We start from the raw sequence: 19509 nt of genomic DNA, 5'->3' as shown, positions 1-19509 counted from the left end.
GCAGCTGCCAATCATGAAACTCCAAAGGCTGCCTGTCAGTATGAATGATATTAACCAACTCCCATGCCTGTGTGACATTCAGAATGGAAGATATCCCTCTTTGGATTTTGGTTGCTATGGAGTTGCTTGGCAGCTGCCAATGATGAAACTGCAAAGGCTTCTTGTCACTATGAATGATATAAACCAACTCCCATGCCTCTGTGACATTCAGAATGGAAGATATCCCTCTTTGGATTTTGGTTGCTAGGGTACTCTGTTTGGTTGCTAGGGAGTGGCTTGGCAGCTGCCAATCATGAAACTCCAAAGGCTGCTTGTCAGTATGAATGATATAAACCAATTCCCATGCCCCTGTGACATTCAGAATGGAAGATATCCCTCTTTGTATTTTGGTTGCTAGGGTACTATATTCGGTTGCTATGGAGTGGCTTGGCAGCTGCCAATGATGAAACTGCGAAGGCTTCTTGTCACTATGAATGATATTAACCAACTCGCATGCCTCCGTGACATTCAGAATGGAAGATATCCCTCTTTGGATTTTGGTTGCTAAGGTGCTCGACAATGGTTGCTAGGGAGGACCTCGGAAGTGTTGAGGTGATTCATGATTGGCTGTTTGCTGCCCCGAGTCAAATGAGACCACCCTCATGTTTCTATGACAATTCAATCCGGAGATATCCCTTTAATCTCTTTCAATGGATGTCTATGGAACTTGTTGCTAAGGTGCTCTAAATGGTTGCTAGGGCGTGGCTTGATAGCGTCACAATGATCCTGAGAGATTGATTGGTCGTCTGAGTAAAATGAGCCCGCCCCCTTGTCTCTATGACACTGTGATCCAGAGCTATGTTCAATACAAAATCCCTATGCAATTTACCATAGTAGGTGAAACGCATGCATTTCATGGGACGTCCTGCTCCATAGTAAGTTAATGGGAAATTTTGGGCAGCTCCTGCCCCCCAGGAGTGCAACTTTTACCCCATTGTGAGGTATGTTCTTACAGAGCCTGCCAGCCTCTTCAAATGTGGCAAATCACAAGTTTCTGTGAAATCCTCGCTCTGAGCTATGACTCGACAAAGTTTGTCGCAATGTTAAGTCTATGGGATTTTTTGGCCGCTTTTTCGCCCCTGGGGCGAACACCGTACACCCGATCGCTTATAAAAGTCATTGCACACCATTCCCGAATAATCCGCACGATTTGACGCCTCATTCGTGGGTCTGTGACAAAAGCTGCGGGAGGAGTTACGCGCCAAACCTTCGGCGGAATAAAGAAAATAATAATAAGTATGAGCAATAACAATAGTGAGTGCCTTGCCTTTGGCAAGCACCCACTAATTACACTAAAAACATTTTGTATAAATATATTCACTTCTGTAATTTCTGCCCCCATAGAGCCATGCTGTCTCCCATGTATGCAGACAGCTCAGTCATCATGGAGAGAGTGCCGCCCTTGCGGAAAGGAGGGAGAGTGCAACCTCAGGGCCACAGACTGCGCTCTCATCCTCCCACCAGCGGAAGCAGTGTTTGTGCCAACCCCACCTACTATCATACAGTGTATGACATGAGTGATGAAGCATGCCCAGTTGACTCGTTTGACTACAGCAAAACCAATGGAGGGGAAACCGTAGTGACGGATGGGACACTTTACTCTTTGATGCCTAGTGACTCTCTGGTTCCTCCTATCAGACGGAGAGGAGGCCTAGTTGACCACCGTGATGTCATCAAAGCACACCAATCCCATAAATTGCAGAGCACTCCACAGGCACAACGAAAACAATGGGAGTGAGTATTAAATAACTGGTTACTTTTTGAAATGACTGTGTTTGTTAGTTTGAAATGTACTAAAAAAAAAAGTCCATCATAAAGCACCAATCACACAGGTTTTGGCATGTTTAGTCATTTGATGACATTTACATCTTATGTAATTTTGCACAAGTAGTTTAATGTCAGTGCGAGTCCTATGAATTGAAATAATCAACTGCATAACCTTGTTTCATATAAAATGTCAACAAAGATCGACATTTTGATAGAAGTGGTTGTGAAATACACCCACCTCATTCTTCTTCTTTCTTTTTTTTATCTACCAGAGCTGGTAGGTGTTTTTTTTTTGTTTGTTTTTTGTTTTTTTTGTAATGTGGTTGAAAGAAATACAAAATCTGGATTCTGAATCTATTCTTGTTGAGACTTTTGTTGAGACTCTTTTCCATGCCTCCTCTACAGCCTTCAGGGAGCAGACTGTCACTCAAAATATTCATCTCCTATCATATCTCTGAGAATAAAGGGCAGGTCATGTAGGTGTGTGTGTGGAGAGGATATGTACGGTATGGACACATTGAAGGACACAGTGATGACCCCTGCTTCATTTGGGCCCTGTGTGTACAGTTGTGTCTGACAGCAGTTAGTGAATGTGAAAACCTTGCGCTCCAGTGAAATATATATTGCTTGAAATCTGGAACGGAAAGGGAACAAATTCAGACCAAGATGGAAACGTAATAAGGCAAAAAGGACAGTTGTGGTAATGGTGTGTTGCCAAAGATGTTTTTGTTGTAGTGACGTAAAAAGCCTGTTTATATTCTTGTGTTGTGATTAGAGGGTACATGCTCCTCACGAACTTGTCAGTTTCGGTCAAATCCTCTGCTGTCTTTAGCTTATAATTGGAGCCCTTCAAGATGATGTGTGTATTTCTGTGCAGCTAGCAGCACTAAACAGAATAGCAAAAATAATGCTTTCCACCCTACCATAGTTTGGACAAATATATATAAAATAAAAAAATAAATAAAATATATACAGTGCTCTCCACTAATATTGGCACCCTCGATAAATATGAGCAAAGGCGCCTGTGAAAATAAATCTGCATTGTTTATCCTTTTGATCTTTCACTCCAAAAATTCACAAAATTCAAACCTATCATTGAGGTAAAACAATTGAAAGTGGGGAGAAAATCTCATGATCAAATAAATGTTTTTCTCCAATGAATGTTGGCCACAATTATTGGCACCCCTAGAAATGCTTATGAGTAAAATATCTCTGAAGTATATTCCCATTCATATTTACATTTTTTAGCACATCAAGGTGATTATGAACATGAAATTGTCCAGCCATGACTTCCTGATCCACAGGATTATAAATATGAGGAACACAAAGGCCAAATTCCCTTAATCATCATTCATCACAATGAGAAAAACCAAAAAATATATTTCTGATGTGCAGCAAAAGATAACTGGGCTTCACAAATTAAAGAAGTGGCTTTAAGAAAAGAGCTAGAAAGCTATTTATATACATATATATATATATATAAATTACACACACCTATCTATCTATCTATCTATCTATCTATCTATCTATCTATCTATCTATCTATCTATCTATCTATCTATCTATCTATCTATCTATCTATCTATCTATCTATCTATCTATCTATCACTAAGTAGCTAAGTAAAAAAAAAGTAAGAAAGTATATACTGTAGGTACACTGGTTTAAATGGGCTGGCAATAACAGCAATAATCAAAATATGAACATTTATTATTAAGCAAGAACACCTATGGACAAAATACAAGACAAACTGAATTTATTTGGGTGAATACAACATAGTTTACAATATTACATTTAAACTTGTTTAACAAGCAATTTAGAAATACAAAAGGCATATTTTTAGAAGTACCATTTTAATTTAAGTGCATTAAGCCGTTCTCTGTAATCACTTTTTACCGAAATAGTGCTAATTCTTGTGCCGGTGTGTCGCCGAAATCTAAGCTGGTGAAGGGCTGCTGTTTGCGGGGGAACTGCGAACTTTAGACCGCGGCCTCGCATGTCATTCGTAGCTGAGAGATGGTGTGACTGACTCCAAAACCTGCCCAAAAACTAACAGTACTGAAATTAGAGAACATATTTTAATATCAATTTTAAATTACACTCAGTATTATAATAAATACAGTCCATTTATGTTATGCAAGGCAAAGGCGTTTCCAGCGCAAAACGACAACCGCCGCTGACGCAGCTGACATCTAGTCCTTATGTTGCGCTGTGTAAAATAATATTAAAGACTTTATAAATGAAATAAAGTGTATACAAACCTTTATTTCCCCGAAAGAGTGCACGAAATCGGTGGCAGCAGTGCTGAGAACCGCTCTCTCCTGTGGAAAAAGCCTGTGCTCACAGCAGCTGCATTGTTAAGAAGTTTCACTAGAGACAGGGTCAACCCAGCACTTAAATATTAAAAATAACCCAATAAAATGACCCAACAGGCTGAACCCACACATATAGTGCCCTCCAAAAGTATTGGAACAGTAAAGACAAAATTGCTCTGTTGACTGTGGAATCAAGACATTTACAAATATGATTAAAAGATCAATATGAGACAAAACTACAGAATGTCATATTTTATTATTGGGTGATTCAACACATACATGTTTTACCAGCTAAGAAGTTCAGCACTTTTAGAGTTTCATCCGTCTATCTGTGTTGGAACAGTTGCCTCACAGGTCTTTCTAAGTGATCAGCTGTGTCCTGTTGCATTAATTCTTCAGATATTAAAAGCAGGGAATGTGTCGTAACAGTTATATGCATTACTTCTGTATTCTTAATCTTGCAATCGATGATGACACACACAAACCAGGATGAAGATGAGGGAGCTGACTTTGAGAGAAAATCAAGCAATTTGGATGCTAAAAGAAAAGAGGAAGTAAATTAGAGCTCTAGCAAAAACAAAGGGCATGGAGAAATCAAGAGTTTGGAAACCACCAGCAACCAACAACTACCTGATCGGCTGAGAAAACAACAGTAGCTGATGACAGACAAATCATAAAAGCTGTGAAAATGAACCCTAAAAGACGTGTCTGTAAAATCACCAACAACTTCTAGAAAGCTGGCGTGATGCTCTGACAATCTACTGTCCTCAGGAGACTTTGACACAGAATTACAGATGCTACACAGCAAGATGCAAACCTCTGACCAGCACCAAAAATAGAAAGGCAAGATTAGAGTTTGCAAAAAAAGCACAAAGGTGAGCCAGAAGAGTTTTGGAACTGTGTTTATGGACCGATGAGACAAAGATGAACCTTTATCTAAGTGATGGGAAAGCAAAAGTGTGGAGAAAAAAGGGAACTGCAATGATCCCAAGCATACAGCCTCATCTGTAAAGCATGGTGGAGGTGATGTCATGGCATGGGTATGCATGGCTGCCTCTGGAACAGGCCCTCTCAACTTTACTGATGACTTAATGTATGATGACAGTAGCAGAATGAATTTGGAAGGGTACAAAACCATCTTGCCTACCAATATTCAAGAAAATGCCACCGGATTCACTGGGAAGTGCTTCATATTGCATCAGGACAATGTATAAGGGCAAAGCAATGGAAAGTCTTTTTGCCCAAGTCAATCTCCAGATTTAAATCCGATTGGACATGAATTTCACCACCTGAAGAGGAGAGTAAAGCCAGAAACTCCCCAAAACAAGCAACAATTGGGATTGGCTGTATTAAAGGCTGGGAAAAGCATTTCAAAGGATGAGACCAAGAGTCTGGTGATGTCTATGGGTCACAGACTCACTGCTCTGATTGAGTGCAAGGGATCTGCAACTAAATAATAGCTTTTAATCTTTTATATCTGCCTTATGTTCAACTGTCCCAATACTTATGCTCACATCAATGAGTGGGATGAACTCTAAAAGTGCTGTTCTTTTTATTTGGTGAAACATGTATGTGTTGAAACGGCTAATAATAAAATGTGACATTCTGTAGTTTTGTCTCATATTCACAGTACTGTTCCAATACTTTTGGAGGGGATTGTTGTACCATTTGGACCGATCAGACACACAATTTTACATTTGATTTAACAAATCAATTAGATATTAGATTAACAAATGGTTCTAGATTAATCTAAGACCCCCCTGGTATGTCTGTCAATGACTCCAGGCCCCCGGTTCCATGGCAACCAATCTGATAACACTTGTTTTATTGCTCAAAAGAATGCGGGCAGAGAAACTCACTTCATTTTCCTTTAGGAAAGACATTATGCCATAAAAATTTACTCTTCTCTAATTAATTCATAAAAACCTTTCTTTGAATGAACACACATATCTTCAGGTCATAGTTTATATTATCTTGTATATGTTTTTGTGTATTGTATCCTGTTTTATCCATGCTTATGATAGAACACTAGTTAATATTACCTGACTTATACCATGCTTGGTCTCTATCAATTCGTCTTCGGATGATCTAATTGAGAGTGTATATTTTATGTCGATACCTATGCAACATATAAGTGTTCTAAGAATCTTTAATAGTTTGTATATCAACTTTCAATCCAGTTCATATGCAAATTACCATACATGGAGACAAAGAGTCGTAAACTTTCCCTCCAAAAGTTCAAGTCACCATAGGCTCTTTGACTCCCCAGAGGTGTGACCTCTATAGCAAATAAAGCTCTCACATAAGTGACTAATTTGCTACACTGTATATGTATGCATATATATATATATATATATATATATATATATACATACAGTGCCCTCCATAAGTATTGTCTACTGTCTGACTGTATAGCCACTGTATATATATGTATATAATAAAAATATATAGTTATTATATATATATATATATATATATATATTAAAATATAGTTTTAGATAAAGTTTAAACTGCATACAAAAACAATTTTTAAATGATTTGCACATTATGTCACGATATAAACCTAAAAATATACAATATATTGTGTAATTCACATTTTATACTTTTAGCTATATTGAATAAACAATTTATATGTGATTATGTCAGGATATAAACACAATTTTATATTTAAAAAAATATATATATGAAAATTGACCTAATGGCTCATTTGTAGTTGTTTCTGGGATAGGAGGAAACAAATTTACCTAAATAGTTCACAGTAGAGAGTGCATGTTCTTTCTACCTAGACGTTGTTAGCACAAATACTTCTATCCTCTGCTTCAGGTCTCTGGTGTGTAGAAGAATATGAAGAATATGTGTTTTTGTGTGTTTGCGTCACGGTGGGACCAAGTGAACAGTGAATGTAGAGTGGCAGTGGAATCCAGTCACGATTTCTGTTGGGGTGTGGAGGCTTCCACTCTCATCGCTCACCCACTCAATCTGGCAGCCGTAGCTGTGGGGAGACGTGAGATAACGGGTTACTGACAGAAAAAGCACTCTCACCTTATTCCACTCACTCGTTTGCCCTCACTCTCTTCTCTCTTTCTCTTTCCTTTTCTTGTCTTTGGTCTGGGAGTGATCAGCTGTAACTAAATATGAGCCCAGGGAGTCTGTCACACAGCAGAGAAGCAGATAAATGCACACACACACACACACACACACACACATATCTAAAAAGCCATTCAAGCTATTCAGCACATGAGATGTTGCAGTTTATATGCATACAATGGGGTTCGGAAGTCTGAGACCACATTGAAAATCTTAATGTAATCTTAATGTAAGTCTTATCGTGTTATTGACCATGCAGACTCTTTTGTGGAGATGACCAGATGCTTGATGCTTAAATCATGCTGAAGAACATTGTTAGCCTGGAAACCATTTTATGGATTTAAATTCATACACTTTAATTTAAAATTAATTATTAAAAATGTATATAAATATGAAAGTTATATATTAAAATTATGATTTAATAATTGTTTTTATGTTTTTGCATTTAAGAATTATTTAAAATATTTTAAACTCTTATTATATTACTTTATTGTGTAGATTGATAGTTTTTTTTTTTATTCCCCTACAAATATAAGCCCAATAAAACAAGAGAGTATCATAAATTGGCCTGAAACTCTCTCATACTGGCCTCAGCTTTATTGCTGAGCCCTAAAATTAGAAGCAGTTTCATTAGTGGTCTCATATTCTTCCAATACATATACAAAAACATACTTTGGAGAGTAGACTCTCTTTCTTTTTCTCTTTCACACGTTCTCCTGCCACTGCCTTGTGCTCTGTGTTTTCCATAAACACGGGGTATGTCTCTCACACACTCTCAATTAGAGTAGTGCTATATTAAAACAGCCTCTTAAATATACAAAAAAAACCCTTGTGTCTCTTAGCTGTGTATTGCATCTCTTTTTCATCCCTTCATCTGTGTCCCACATCCTTCACCCTTATCTGTGCTGTAGATTACTTCAAATCATATTTCAGTGTACCTTCTATTTAGGTTTAGAATGAGAGGCTGTAAAATCAAAACATATGCTTTGAAATATTTTACATATAGACTTTACAGACACGCACACACACAGTCTTATACAGAGACACTTGGCAGCTAGCGCGAATGGATCAGCAGGCAGCTTGACAAGGGGGCAGTTTTCGAGCGGACGCTTCCACAGTTTTCGCTGGCAGGAGAGACCTAAGCCACATAAATAGGGTAGTCGTGCTATTTTTAGCACCCATAAAAATGGCTTTTTAGTATTATCAAGGCCGCAATGAACTAAAGTGTTGATTTAAGGCAGAGAGACTGGGATGATTTGTGGAATGTGACGTTACAGGTGCGTGGGTGCATGATGGGTCAATGTCATCTGGAATGATCTTGGCAGCTAGCAGCCGCAGTTCTTTTCCCAATGAATGAGGGAGTGCCAAAAGACGCAAATGTACTTCCTGATTAGATTCTGCAAATAGTTTCTATGTTGGTTTATACCAGTTGCAAGGACAGAAATTTTCAAGTGAGTGGACCTTGGTGTAATGTTATGAATTTTATGAAGTATAATTCTTTTCCTTAGACTATGAGAGACATTTTTGTTTTTTTGTGATGTTTATTTACAGCCACACAATTTTTAATTGTACAATAACTATACCTGCACAATTAAGTTGCAGATTTACTTGAATACGGTAATGTTGTTGCTGTTTTATTTTTCCAAAGATTTGTGATGACTAGAAGTTAAATAAATAAATATTATTAAATATATTTATTATATATATATATATGTATGTATATGTGTGTGTATATTTGTATATATGTATAAATAATAAATAATGTCTTAATGAAAACATGATGTAAACAGTTTCTGGAAGAGTTAGAGAAAAGAAAATATCATTACTTTCAGATGAAAAACAAACAAAAAACAATAGAAGTCACAGAATCATGATATAAAACCAGTGTAAGAATGACCAAGGAGACATTATATATATTTAGTCAATGTGAGATCACTTAAGGAAATTGTGAAATGGAAAGTAAAGGAATTAAATATGCAGCAATCAAGAGGAGGAGTGAAATAGTCTCAGTCTGCCTGAGCATTAAGACCAATGAGAACAGACGGCAAGACAGCTTAGTATCCCCTGTAATACTGAGCCATTTGTTTGTTTTGCTTTTTGTTTGTTGTTTCTGATTTCCCTTTTCGCTTGCAGTCTACATAGCCTTCATCTTGCCCTCCATCCCTCCTTTCTTTTTTCCTTTGGTCCCCCTTTTCCAACTCTCTTTTCTAATCTTCTTTTTATCTTGAATCAATCTGGCTGATTGCCATGATTTGGAGACCTGTTCCAGACAGAGGCATCCCTTGGGACCTAGTTTCTCCAATGCGTGTGCGTGTGTATATTGATTGCTTTCTGGTATGGTTGGGAAATCGTAATTCCTGACATGCTTTAAACCCTGTTGTTATTGAACTTCCAAGTACACCTCAGCAGTTTTCATGCAACTATGTCTCTGCATTAGATTCATTACTCTACACAATTACTTGGCTGGATCTGAATAGTGCGCAAATTCATTACGTCGATTCAGGAGCGTGTGTCGTAAACCAGTGCACTGTCTGGTTTTTGAGCATAATTTATTATACCTGGGATTCCTGTCAAACCACAGTGTTCTCCGAGCTTGAGACTACACCTCCTGCATCTCAATTATGCATTTGTGCCATACTGTCTTCCTCTAAGAGATCTCAGAGGTGAGTTTGTGATGTGTGTGTCTGTAAGATAGAAAGCAGAACTGGTTTGACAGTCTGATCCTAGGGCTGATTTGAATGTTCATTCGGCTTGTTTCTAGATTTTGTGTCTACTTAAAGAAATTGTTTATTCAAAAATTAAAATTTACTCACCTTCAGGCCATCTGAGATGTAAAGGAGATTGTTGCTTCATCAGAACTGATTTGGAGAAATTTAACATTACATCACTTGCTGACCAATGTATCCTCTGCAGTGAATGTGTGCCGTCAGAATGAGAGTCCAAACAGCTGATAAAAACATATAACAAATAATCAGCATGACTCAGTCCATCAGTTGAAGTCTTGTGAAGCGAAAAGCCACGTTTGTGAAAAACAAATCCTTCATTAAAACGTTTTTAACTTTAAAAAAGTCCTCTATCTATAATGTTGCTTTCTCCAGTAAAAGTAATCTCATTTGAATTAGGGGAGAAATACAGATCAGGCACTGTTTACAAGATAAATATCAGTGGATTTTGATGTGAGAGGACAACAGGACATGGGATTTATTTTTTCACTGGAGAAAGCATTATTATGGATTATGATATTTTGGCCAGAAGTAATGGTTTAAAATTAAAAAGCCTGAATGATTTATTACAAACACAGCTTTTTGCTTCATTGGAGTCATGTGGATTACTGAGATGTTTTTATCAGCTGTTTGGACTTTCATTCTGACGGCACCCATTCACTGCAGAGGATCTATTGGTGAGCAAGTGATGTAATGCTACATTTTTCCAAATGTTTTAAGCAAATTTGATTTTGTATGAACTATTAATTTAAAGGGGTCATATGATGCGATTTCAAGTTTTCCTTTCTCTTTGGAGTGTTACAAGCTGTTTGGCATAGATAAGATCCCTGAAGTTGCAAAGACTAAAGTCTCAAAACCAAAGAGAGATTCTTTATCAAAGTTAAGACTCTGTCACGCCCCCCTAAAACAGCTCATTCAAACAAGCCCCCACTTGACGTCAAGATGTGGAAATATTTGCATAATGCAGCCCAAATATTCAGCAAAGAAAGAAGGTGTGGTTTCAGTAACCGCAGTAGTGTTGATGTAGCTGTGTCAGGGAGAAGCTGTGTTTCTAGGTGAAAGCAAACACACTTTATTTGGCCTTTCGAAAGTAGATGCATTTAGGAATCATTAAGATTATTTACAACAGAACAGCAATGCATTTTATGGACCACCGTTTCGTGAACCTAGGAGAGGAGGTAATTCTGACTTTGCTATGACAATCTGGGGCCTGTTCCATAAAACAAGTTTACCAAATAAGCCAGGCTTATTTCAGTAATTCTGATTTATTTTCACTTGATTTGGTTTCTGAAAGCAAAATTACCATAGCTCAAGCTCAGTCACTGTGGCAACTTATGCTGGCAAACTAACCTGGTCAGGAGCAGGCTAACTGTCAGGCTAAGCTGAGCTCCTCTAACTCTGACCAATAGGAACGCATCGATATTACCACTGACTCTCTCACATACAATCAGTTTAATTTATTATCGGTCCAAAAATAAAAGTATACAGAAAATACACCTTAAATAATCAAATAAATAAAAAATAGGCTACAACCAACTGTATTTAATGTATTGTGCCCAAAATGTAGGCTAATGACATTTTAACATTGTGGCTACATGTGCATTCAGTTGATCAGAAGTTTCTAGCCATGCAGCCTTTCTCTCTGAATATGACAGCTGTACCTTTTATGGTTATTAGAACATTAAAACATTGCAATCTAAAATTGCTCTTTAAAGCATTAAAGCATAAAAACACAATCAAAAGTTAAAATCACTGAATTAAAAATGTAAATAAATAATAGAAATCAGAGTACATTTTAACTGATAGGAGGAACACACATTTAACTCATTTGAGCTATGGCTGTATTAGCCAGCTTACATTTGATTAACAGTTATTGCTATCATAAAAATACACTTATATGTAGGATTAAAATTCTATGTGTCACATTTAATGTCCAACAACAAATATTTTAGCAGAATGAATATTTTATTCAGAATTCTTGTGCTATTATTCTGTTCTGCTCCGTCTGTGTAGCGCGCATGCGCGCCGCAGCGCTCGTTCTCTCGTCCACTCCTGACAGCTAAATTTATATATTTGCATGACTTTCTGACATTTACAGATGAAAAATATACCTGTGACGTATCAGTTATGCACTGAGGAAAACACAATGTTTTAAATGCGTTAAACAGCACAAATATTCGCTGTTTGCTATGGTGGATAGATTTGATCCATTATCGGCATTAAGGGCTGCTTCAGAATAAGCTTGCCCGTCACATTATCCTGACTCATTAAACCTGCATCGGATTAGTCAGATTGCGTGAAGTTAAATTGTCGTTTATGCAACCGCTTTAGTCCCGATTGATTTGTTAGGTTATTTCAAGGCAGGTTTTGGACTTTAATCCCCGCTTTTCTTAGCGTCTTTTATGGAACAGGCCCCTGGTGCTTCTGAATCGGGGACTGTATGTTTTGTTATTCCTTTAAGTATTTACTATTGACTGTTTAAATGCGGAATTTTGCGCATTGTGTGTGTGTGTGTGTGTGTGTGTGAGAGAGAAAGGGAGAAATGGTCACACAATTACTATTGTTTTGAAAGCTGAAGCTTGCAATTATGGAAAGGGGCGTTGAATTTCCGACACGGCTTGCGGTGTTCGGCCAATCACAATGCACTGTGCCAGTTGGCCAATCAGAGCAGACTGCGCTTGTCGGAAGGAGGGGCTTTGTAAACGAAGCGTTTGAGAGAGGCGGGGCATAGAGGGCCTACAATAATGTACAGTATTTGAAAAATGTGTTTTTTGAACAATAAAACATGTCAACATACACTGTTATACCAAATACACAAAATAATGATCTTTAAAAAAGCATCATATGACCCCTTTAAAACAAACTAATCTGGGCTGTGTTTCCCAAAAGCATGGTAAGCCTAAATTGATTGCAGCTCCATTGATTTCAATAGGTCTACGATGTACTTAAGCTTAAAATGCTTTTGGAAAATGCAGCCCTGATCAATTTATAATCAATTTAAAGAGATAGAAAAATAGTCAAAATTGTCATCATTTACTCACCCTCATGTTGTTCTAAACCTGAATGACCTTATTTCTTCAGAACACAAAATAAGATATTTTGAAGAAATTTGGTAAGCAAACCTTTTTGATTACCTTAATTGTATGTAAAAAACAACAACACACACACACATAGAGAGACATTTCTCATAATATCGTCATGATCTTCATGTTATGTTCAGCAGAATAAAGAAATACAGGTTTGAAACAATATCAGGTGAATACATGATGACAAAATACAATGTTTGGGTGAACTATTAAGAAACATTCCTAAAAATACATTCTTGTAGTAGTTTATCTTTTGTAGTTTGTGAAAAAGAACTCAACTGTGAAACAAGAATTCTACCTTTGTTTGTGTGTCTTCCTGTGTATCTCCTGTTATTCATGTCTGTAGGGCAGAACTCACCTTATTTTAGCTCTGTCCTCTGCCATTTCTCTGAGCTATTTAGATGCTAATGCAGCCAGCGAGCCCATTCCATCTGCTGTCAGACCAAAGGTCACAGCAGGGCCAGCTAAAATCTTCTCTGGGGTTCTGGACCGTCTGACCCTTATTCACACCCATTCAGGCATCCTTTTCCCCCTCGCTAAATCATGGATAACAAATTATACAATACACACACATGATTATGTTTTACGGGGTGCATAAAACAGTCTGCTGAGTGTTATTTACAGTGTGTGTAGAAGTTTATTTTCACTTATATAAAATGTGAATACCTTTTATTTCAAATTCTTTCATACCAATGTATTGCTTATTTTCAGGTGTCAAATAAACTGTGGATAGCCATTGTCATATATTTATGTTTGCAAATATCCTAAACTACATGTGAAGTAGAGGATGTTAAAAGCAAAAAATCTTGCTGTTGTATAGCCATTTTTCTATACAAAAAGTGCACTATCATTAAGCAAGTCTAAGACTAGGAAAATAAGTTCTGAGAGACTAACATGCTCACAGAAATCTTCTCAATGGATATTATGTCATAAATAATTTCTTTGACAATGCTTTACTTCCTTCTCATATTCAGAGATTGATCCGTTACTTTCCAATGTTCTTAATTTCGATTTGTCAGCATACTTACAGACATTCACATAAAACAAATTCAGACAAGCAACACAGTAGAATAATAGAAAATAGAAGTAATTCAATTATATTTATTGGTTATAATACAATGTAAGAAGTATTTATTTATTAGATATTTTTGCATCACACAGCTTAAAGTACAAATGGTCATGACTTTATATAATACTAGAGTTGCTGCCCTCTCCTGGGCAAAATATTCCACCGCACTGTATCTGAGCATATGAACTGGATTTTAATATTTTATTTATTTCTTTAAGTTTCTAATAGGGTAGTTGTGTATCTGAATATACATTTTTATAGACATTATTAAAGTCACAGACAGAGTAGACAGACATTGAAGAATTACAATTTTTTCATTAAATTATTAAAAAAGTAATAGTAAAGACTTTCCATTGTGACCAAAATATGCCGTTTTTTTTAACTTTCTATTCATTAAAGAATAGATCATATTTATAAGCAATATCACACAAGTAGTGGTGCAATATGGCTGTATATCAGCATGGCTGTGCTTCACAGCATGGATTCTGTGGGCAATCACAGTGTGCCGATATACAGCCATACTGCATGGTTATGAGTGTAATATTGCGTTTATACAACAGTTCGACAGCACAAGTCAGTAAATAAATAAGAGACAACAGAGAGTCTTTAAAAAACACTCTTTTGTGCTGAACTACTTCTTTCCACCACAAATTCAAATCTTAGTTTGACAGTTTAATGGATGAGCCCAAACATCAGCTACTAATGTCACTTTAGAACTAGTAACAAAGGAACGTTGAGTTGCTTCATTGGAAGTTGATTGTATTACTGTAATAAAAGCTCACTGTATTATGTAGAGTAAGATATACATACATATATATATGTGTGTGTGTGTGTGTGTGTGTGTGTGTGTGTGTGTGTGTGTGTGTGTGTGTGTGTGTTCTGGTATGGTTTATGATGACAAAAATGTGTATAATGAACATGGGTACTACAACGTAAACATGGTTTATGAGGATATTTCCTGTGTCCCCGTAAACCAAAAAAACATACTAAATGGTGTTTCAAGAAATTCGATAGAAAATACAGTTTGTACAGTATAAAAACTATTACGCCTATGGAGAGTCCCCATAAACCACAAATGCAAGTATGTGTGTGTATAGTACAAAATGTAAATTGTAATCATGTAACTGTAATTGCAAATCTTTTTGCTACAAAATTAACAAATTAATGTAACCTTGTTGAGGATAAGAGACTTCTTTCAAAAACATTTAAAAAAATCTTACTGACCTGAAAGTTTTGAATGCCTGTATATAATTTGTTATATTAATTATAATAAATTTCTTTTGTTTTAAAATATACCTGCCATGAGCAGTACAGTAGGTGGAGCTGTTCAACCTAGTTTTTTTCCTGCTCTATCAATGCAAGACGCATGGCGGCATTGCACGACAGTGCTATTAGATTTCTGCAGCCCCCACCTACTGTTTTGTCACCCTGTAATCACCCACAGCTGAGGGGGATCTCCCATCTTGATACTCATACTCACGCTCTTGCTCCTCTCCATCTCTCGCCCACTCTCTTGCTCTAAACCTCGACACATAACATTGTGATGATTATTACAGCAGTAGTGTTAGAACTAGTGTTGACAGGCTCTGTCTATCAGTTTGATTGAACGGATTTAATCAGTATGATTGCCATGTGCTGTTCCTGAATTATCTATGATCTCTGTGCAGTCGAAAGCTGTAAAAGGCTGAGAAAACCCCAATCCACCAGCAGAGGACTTCATTAACATCTTATGTCACTCATTCTGTGAATAAGGTGTTCAGCCTCATGTCGTTCCAAACCTGCATTTACTTCTATGGAACACAAAATTAGACATTTAGTGTGATACCTGAGCTACTGTTTTCCACTGAATGACAGTGGGTGTTGACTATGTGCTGATCCAAAAGAAACACATCCTAAATGTTTTTTATTTTTTTATTTCTATGGTAGTTCATAAATATATTCAAAATCCTCTTAAGCCATATCATAACTTTGACTTCAAATGAAAGAATATATTATTTACAGAAAAACCTTCCATGACATCTGTGGTCACCATTTACCAGTGTTGTGTCATTGATATACTCTTATAGCTTTTGTTTATATTTTAAATTAGATTATATTTTTATATATTTTTAATTTTTAATATAAATAAAAAATATAGTTAAAGTTTTAGTCATTTTATGTTTTTTTGTTTATTTTTTTTCTTCTGTTATTTCAGTTACGGTTAAATTTATCTATATAGGATGTATTAATTTTTAATTATTAGTTTTAGTTATGTTAGTACTTCAGCTTAAATGAAAATGAGAAGGAAAACACTTATTTTTAATATTAAATTTATTTTCAGTTAATGTTTATTTAACTAAATAAAGTGTTTATTTATCTTTATTTCAAGTTAAGAATTTATGTTTTTTTCTTTTTAAGTTTAGTTTGGGGGCCAACACTGAACCCCACTGACTTTTATCGCACGGGCACATATACACAGTTAAGCCCCCTTGGTAAATTTGAGCAAAGAAGGCTGTGAAAATTTGCGTTGTTTATCCTTTTGATTCACAAAACCTTCATAGCTCAGCTTTCAATACTATAGTCCCCATCAAGCTGGCTTCTAAACTCTCAGACTTTGGCCTAAACTCCTCACTCTGTGACTGGATTCAAGACTTCCTCACCGGCAGACCTCAAGTGGTGAAAGTTGGCCAGTTCACCTCAAACTCCATCACCCTGAACGTAGGAGCCCCACAGGGCTGTGTCCTGAGTCCCCTGCTCTACTCTCTCTACACCCATGACTACGTGTCCTCTCACAGCTCCACATCTATTATCAAATTCGCTGATGATACTGTGGTTCTGGGCCTCATCTCAAACAATGATGCGACCGCATACTTGAATGAGGTAGAGAGACTCACATCATAGTGCCAGGACAACTGTCTCTCTCTGAATGTGAGCAAAACTAAAGAGCTGATCATGGACTTTAGGAAGAGACAGCAGCAGCCCTACACTCCTCTTATGATCAGTGGGACCCCTGTGGAGAGGGAGAGTAACTTCAAGTACCTCAGTGTAAACATCTCCGAGAACCTGACTTGGACTACACGCATCCAAACACAGGTTAAGAAAGCCAGGCAAAGACTGTACCATCTGCGACAGCTGAGGAAATTCAGGGTCTCACCAGCAATCCTGAAAACTTTCTATTCAGGGACCATAGAAAGTGTATTGACTCAGTGCATCTCAGTGTGGTATGGAAACAGCGCCAAACAGGACTGCAAAGCACTACAGAGAGTTGTGCGCTTAGCTGAGCGCATCTCAGGGTCTGCTCTCCCCTCTCTGCAGGACATCTACCTCAAACGCTGCAAAAGTAGAGCTGTCAAAATCATCAAGGACTCAAATCACCCTGTAACCGTCTATTCACTCTGCTTCCATCTGGTAAGCGCTTCCGTAGCCTGATGGCAAAAATTAAGAGACTTAAGAGGAGCTTCTTCCCCCAGGCCATCAGGCTCCTAAACTCTAACTCTGTGTCATAACATCACATGACTCACATTTAAGTCAACAACATACTGACCTGCACATTTATATTTTTATCTTTTATTTGATTTTATTCTTTTTATTTTTTCTACTTTTGTTTTGTATTCTATATAAATGCACTGTCCTTGGAGCGGACCTGACTTACATTTCACTGCTGGTTATACTCTGTATAATTGTGTATGTGACAACTAAAAAAATCTTGAATCTTGAATCTTGAAGTAAAACAATTGAAAATAGGGGGAAAATCTCATTACGAAAATAAATGTTTTTCTTCAGTGGCCACAATCATTAGCCCCCTTTTATCCAATAATTTTTGCAACCTCCATTTGCCAACAAATAACTGTAAAGTCTTCTTCTGTAAGCCTGATGAGGTTGGAGATCACCTGGCAATAGATCAGAGATCATTCTTCCAACAGAACCTCTCCAGCTCCTTCACATTCCCAGATCCATGTTGGTACCTGTCCTTTTCAGTTCACCTCACTCATTTTTTATAGGGCTTAGGTCAGAGAACTTCGACGACCATGACAGAACCTTAATTTCATGCTCAGTGACCCATTTTGTGTTGATTTTGATGTTTGTTTTGGATCATTGTCCCGATAGAAGATCCACACAAAGCCCATATTAAGATTTCTAGCAGAGACAGTCAGGTTTTCATTTGTTTGATATAATCTATTGGGATAATTTATTGGAGAAAATCATTTACTACATAATGAGATTTTCTCCCCTGTTGAAAAAAAGCAGCATATGCTGGTTAGGTATGTTTTGAAGCACGACTGCTGTTTTGAGCTGGTTTGAGCAACTAGCTTCTGCTCAGTCCAGTCCAGCAGTAATGCTTCAAAACATACCTAACCAGCATATGCTGCTTTTTTCAATAGGGTCTTTTGCTCAACTGTTTTACTTACTTACTTTTTACTTTTGTCATTTAGCAGCAGTCAAAGCGACTTACAAATAAGAAAAAGTAACTAAAACTAAAAGTTACAAAACTAAAAGTTATACCCACATATTTAAGAAAATAAAGAAATTAAATGAAATTGACACATGCATATAACAACATTTCAATAATAAACATATAAATGAAAAAACTAAAATAAAAAGCGATACTTCTATCCCTTGGTGGAGTCCCACGGTAGAGTTGATGGTCTTCACACTAAGAGGGCTTCACACGACGACTGCCGCGACCGCTGCCGCGGTATAATAACTTTTTTTATACCAATCCAACAAATCACCATTTAAATTCAGCTGGACCCACTTTCCTGTTTATCAACTAAAAATGGCCAAGCAAGTGCACACACTGACAAGATACGCGATACAGTACGAGACCAAAAATTTCAGCACCTCTCTGTGAATTTACAAGGAAATTTTATTTTTTTGGTGAAGGCTTGCCACAGTTATTTATTGCTCTCATTTTGGATATTTACCATTTGCGAATCACAAGCACCATTTGGTTATTTTCACCTTTTTTTTATTTCTCTTTAGTTCCAGTCCATTACCTCATCATCTGAATCAAGTAATCAGAAACTGCAGCTCTCAGGTTTGTGTTTGATGAAAAGCAGCAGTGTTTATATACAGTACAGTATTCCCAGCAGCCACCATGTCACCAGTGTTCTGTTCTGACTAACGTCACCGTTAAGTGCTCCAGCCTGTCTGAGTAGTGCTCCTGCCATGCATCCCATCGCTCACATGTCTTCTCAGGGTCACTCTCCCTGATTGGCTGGCTGCCAGTTTGAGCTCGGCTCTTTTCTCAATGAAACGCTCAGAGAGTGTGATTTACGCTGTCCTAACGGCACCAGTGGAAATGAGATGCAGCAGAGTGCGGATGGCAAATGCACACAAAAACAAAAGAGCAATAGAAACAAAGCAAATGTTAAAGGGATGGTTCGCCCCAAAATGAAAAATCTGTCATCATTTTCTCCCTCATGTTCTAAAGCCGTCTGATCTC

The 19509-nt window shown here is 37.2% G+C and overlaps 1 protein-coding gene across 1 annotated transcript in view; it reads left to right on the top strand.

Moving 5' to 3' along the window:
- Positions 1–1537: 1537 nt before the first annotated feature.
- LOC306856918 (voltage-dependent P/Q-type calcium channel subunit alpha-1A-like) overlaps positions 1538–19509 on the top strand; it is a gene marked incomplete at its 3' end in the record, with an annotated part of 134325 nt that continues 116353 nt past the window's right edge. Inside the window, exon 1 of the mRNA XM_079396470.1 lies at positions 1538–1773. Coding sequence (XP_079252596.1) covers positions 1553–1773 — 221 coding nt within the window. The 5' untranslated portion in view covers positions 1538–1552. The remainder of the gene's footprint in view (positions 1774–19509) is intronic.

Source organism: Barbus barbus (genome assembly GCF_936440315.1).
Source record: "Barbus barbus genome assembly, chromosome: 37".
NCBI classification, from domain to species: domain Eukaryota; kingdom Metazoa; phylum Chordata; class Actinopteri; order Cypriniformes; family Cyprinidae; genus Barbus; species Barbus barbus.
Note: the sequence above shows the minus strand (reverse complement) of the source record. Positions and strands in the feature narration are given on the sequence as shown.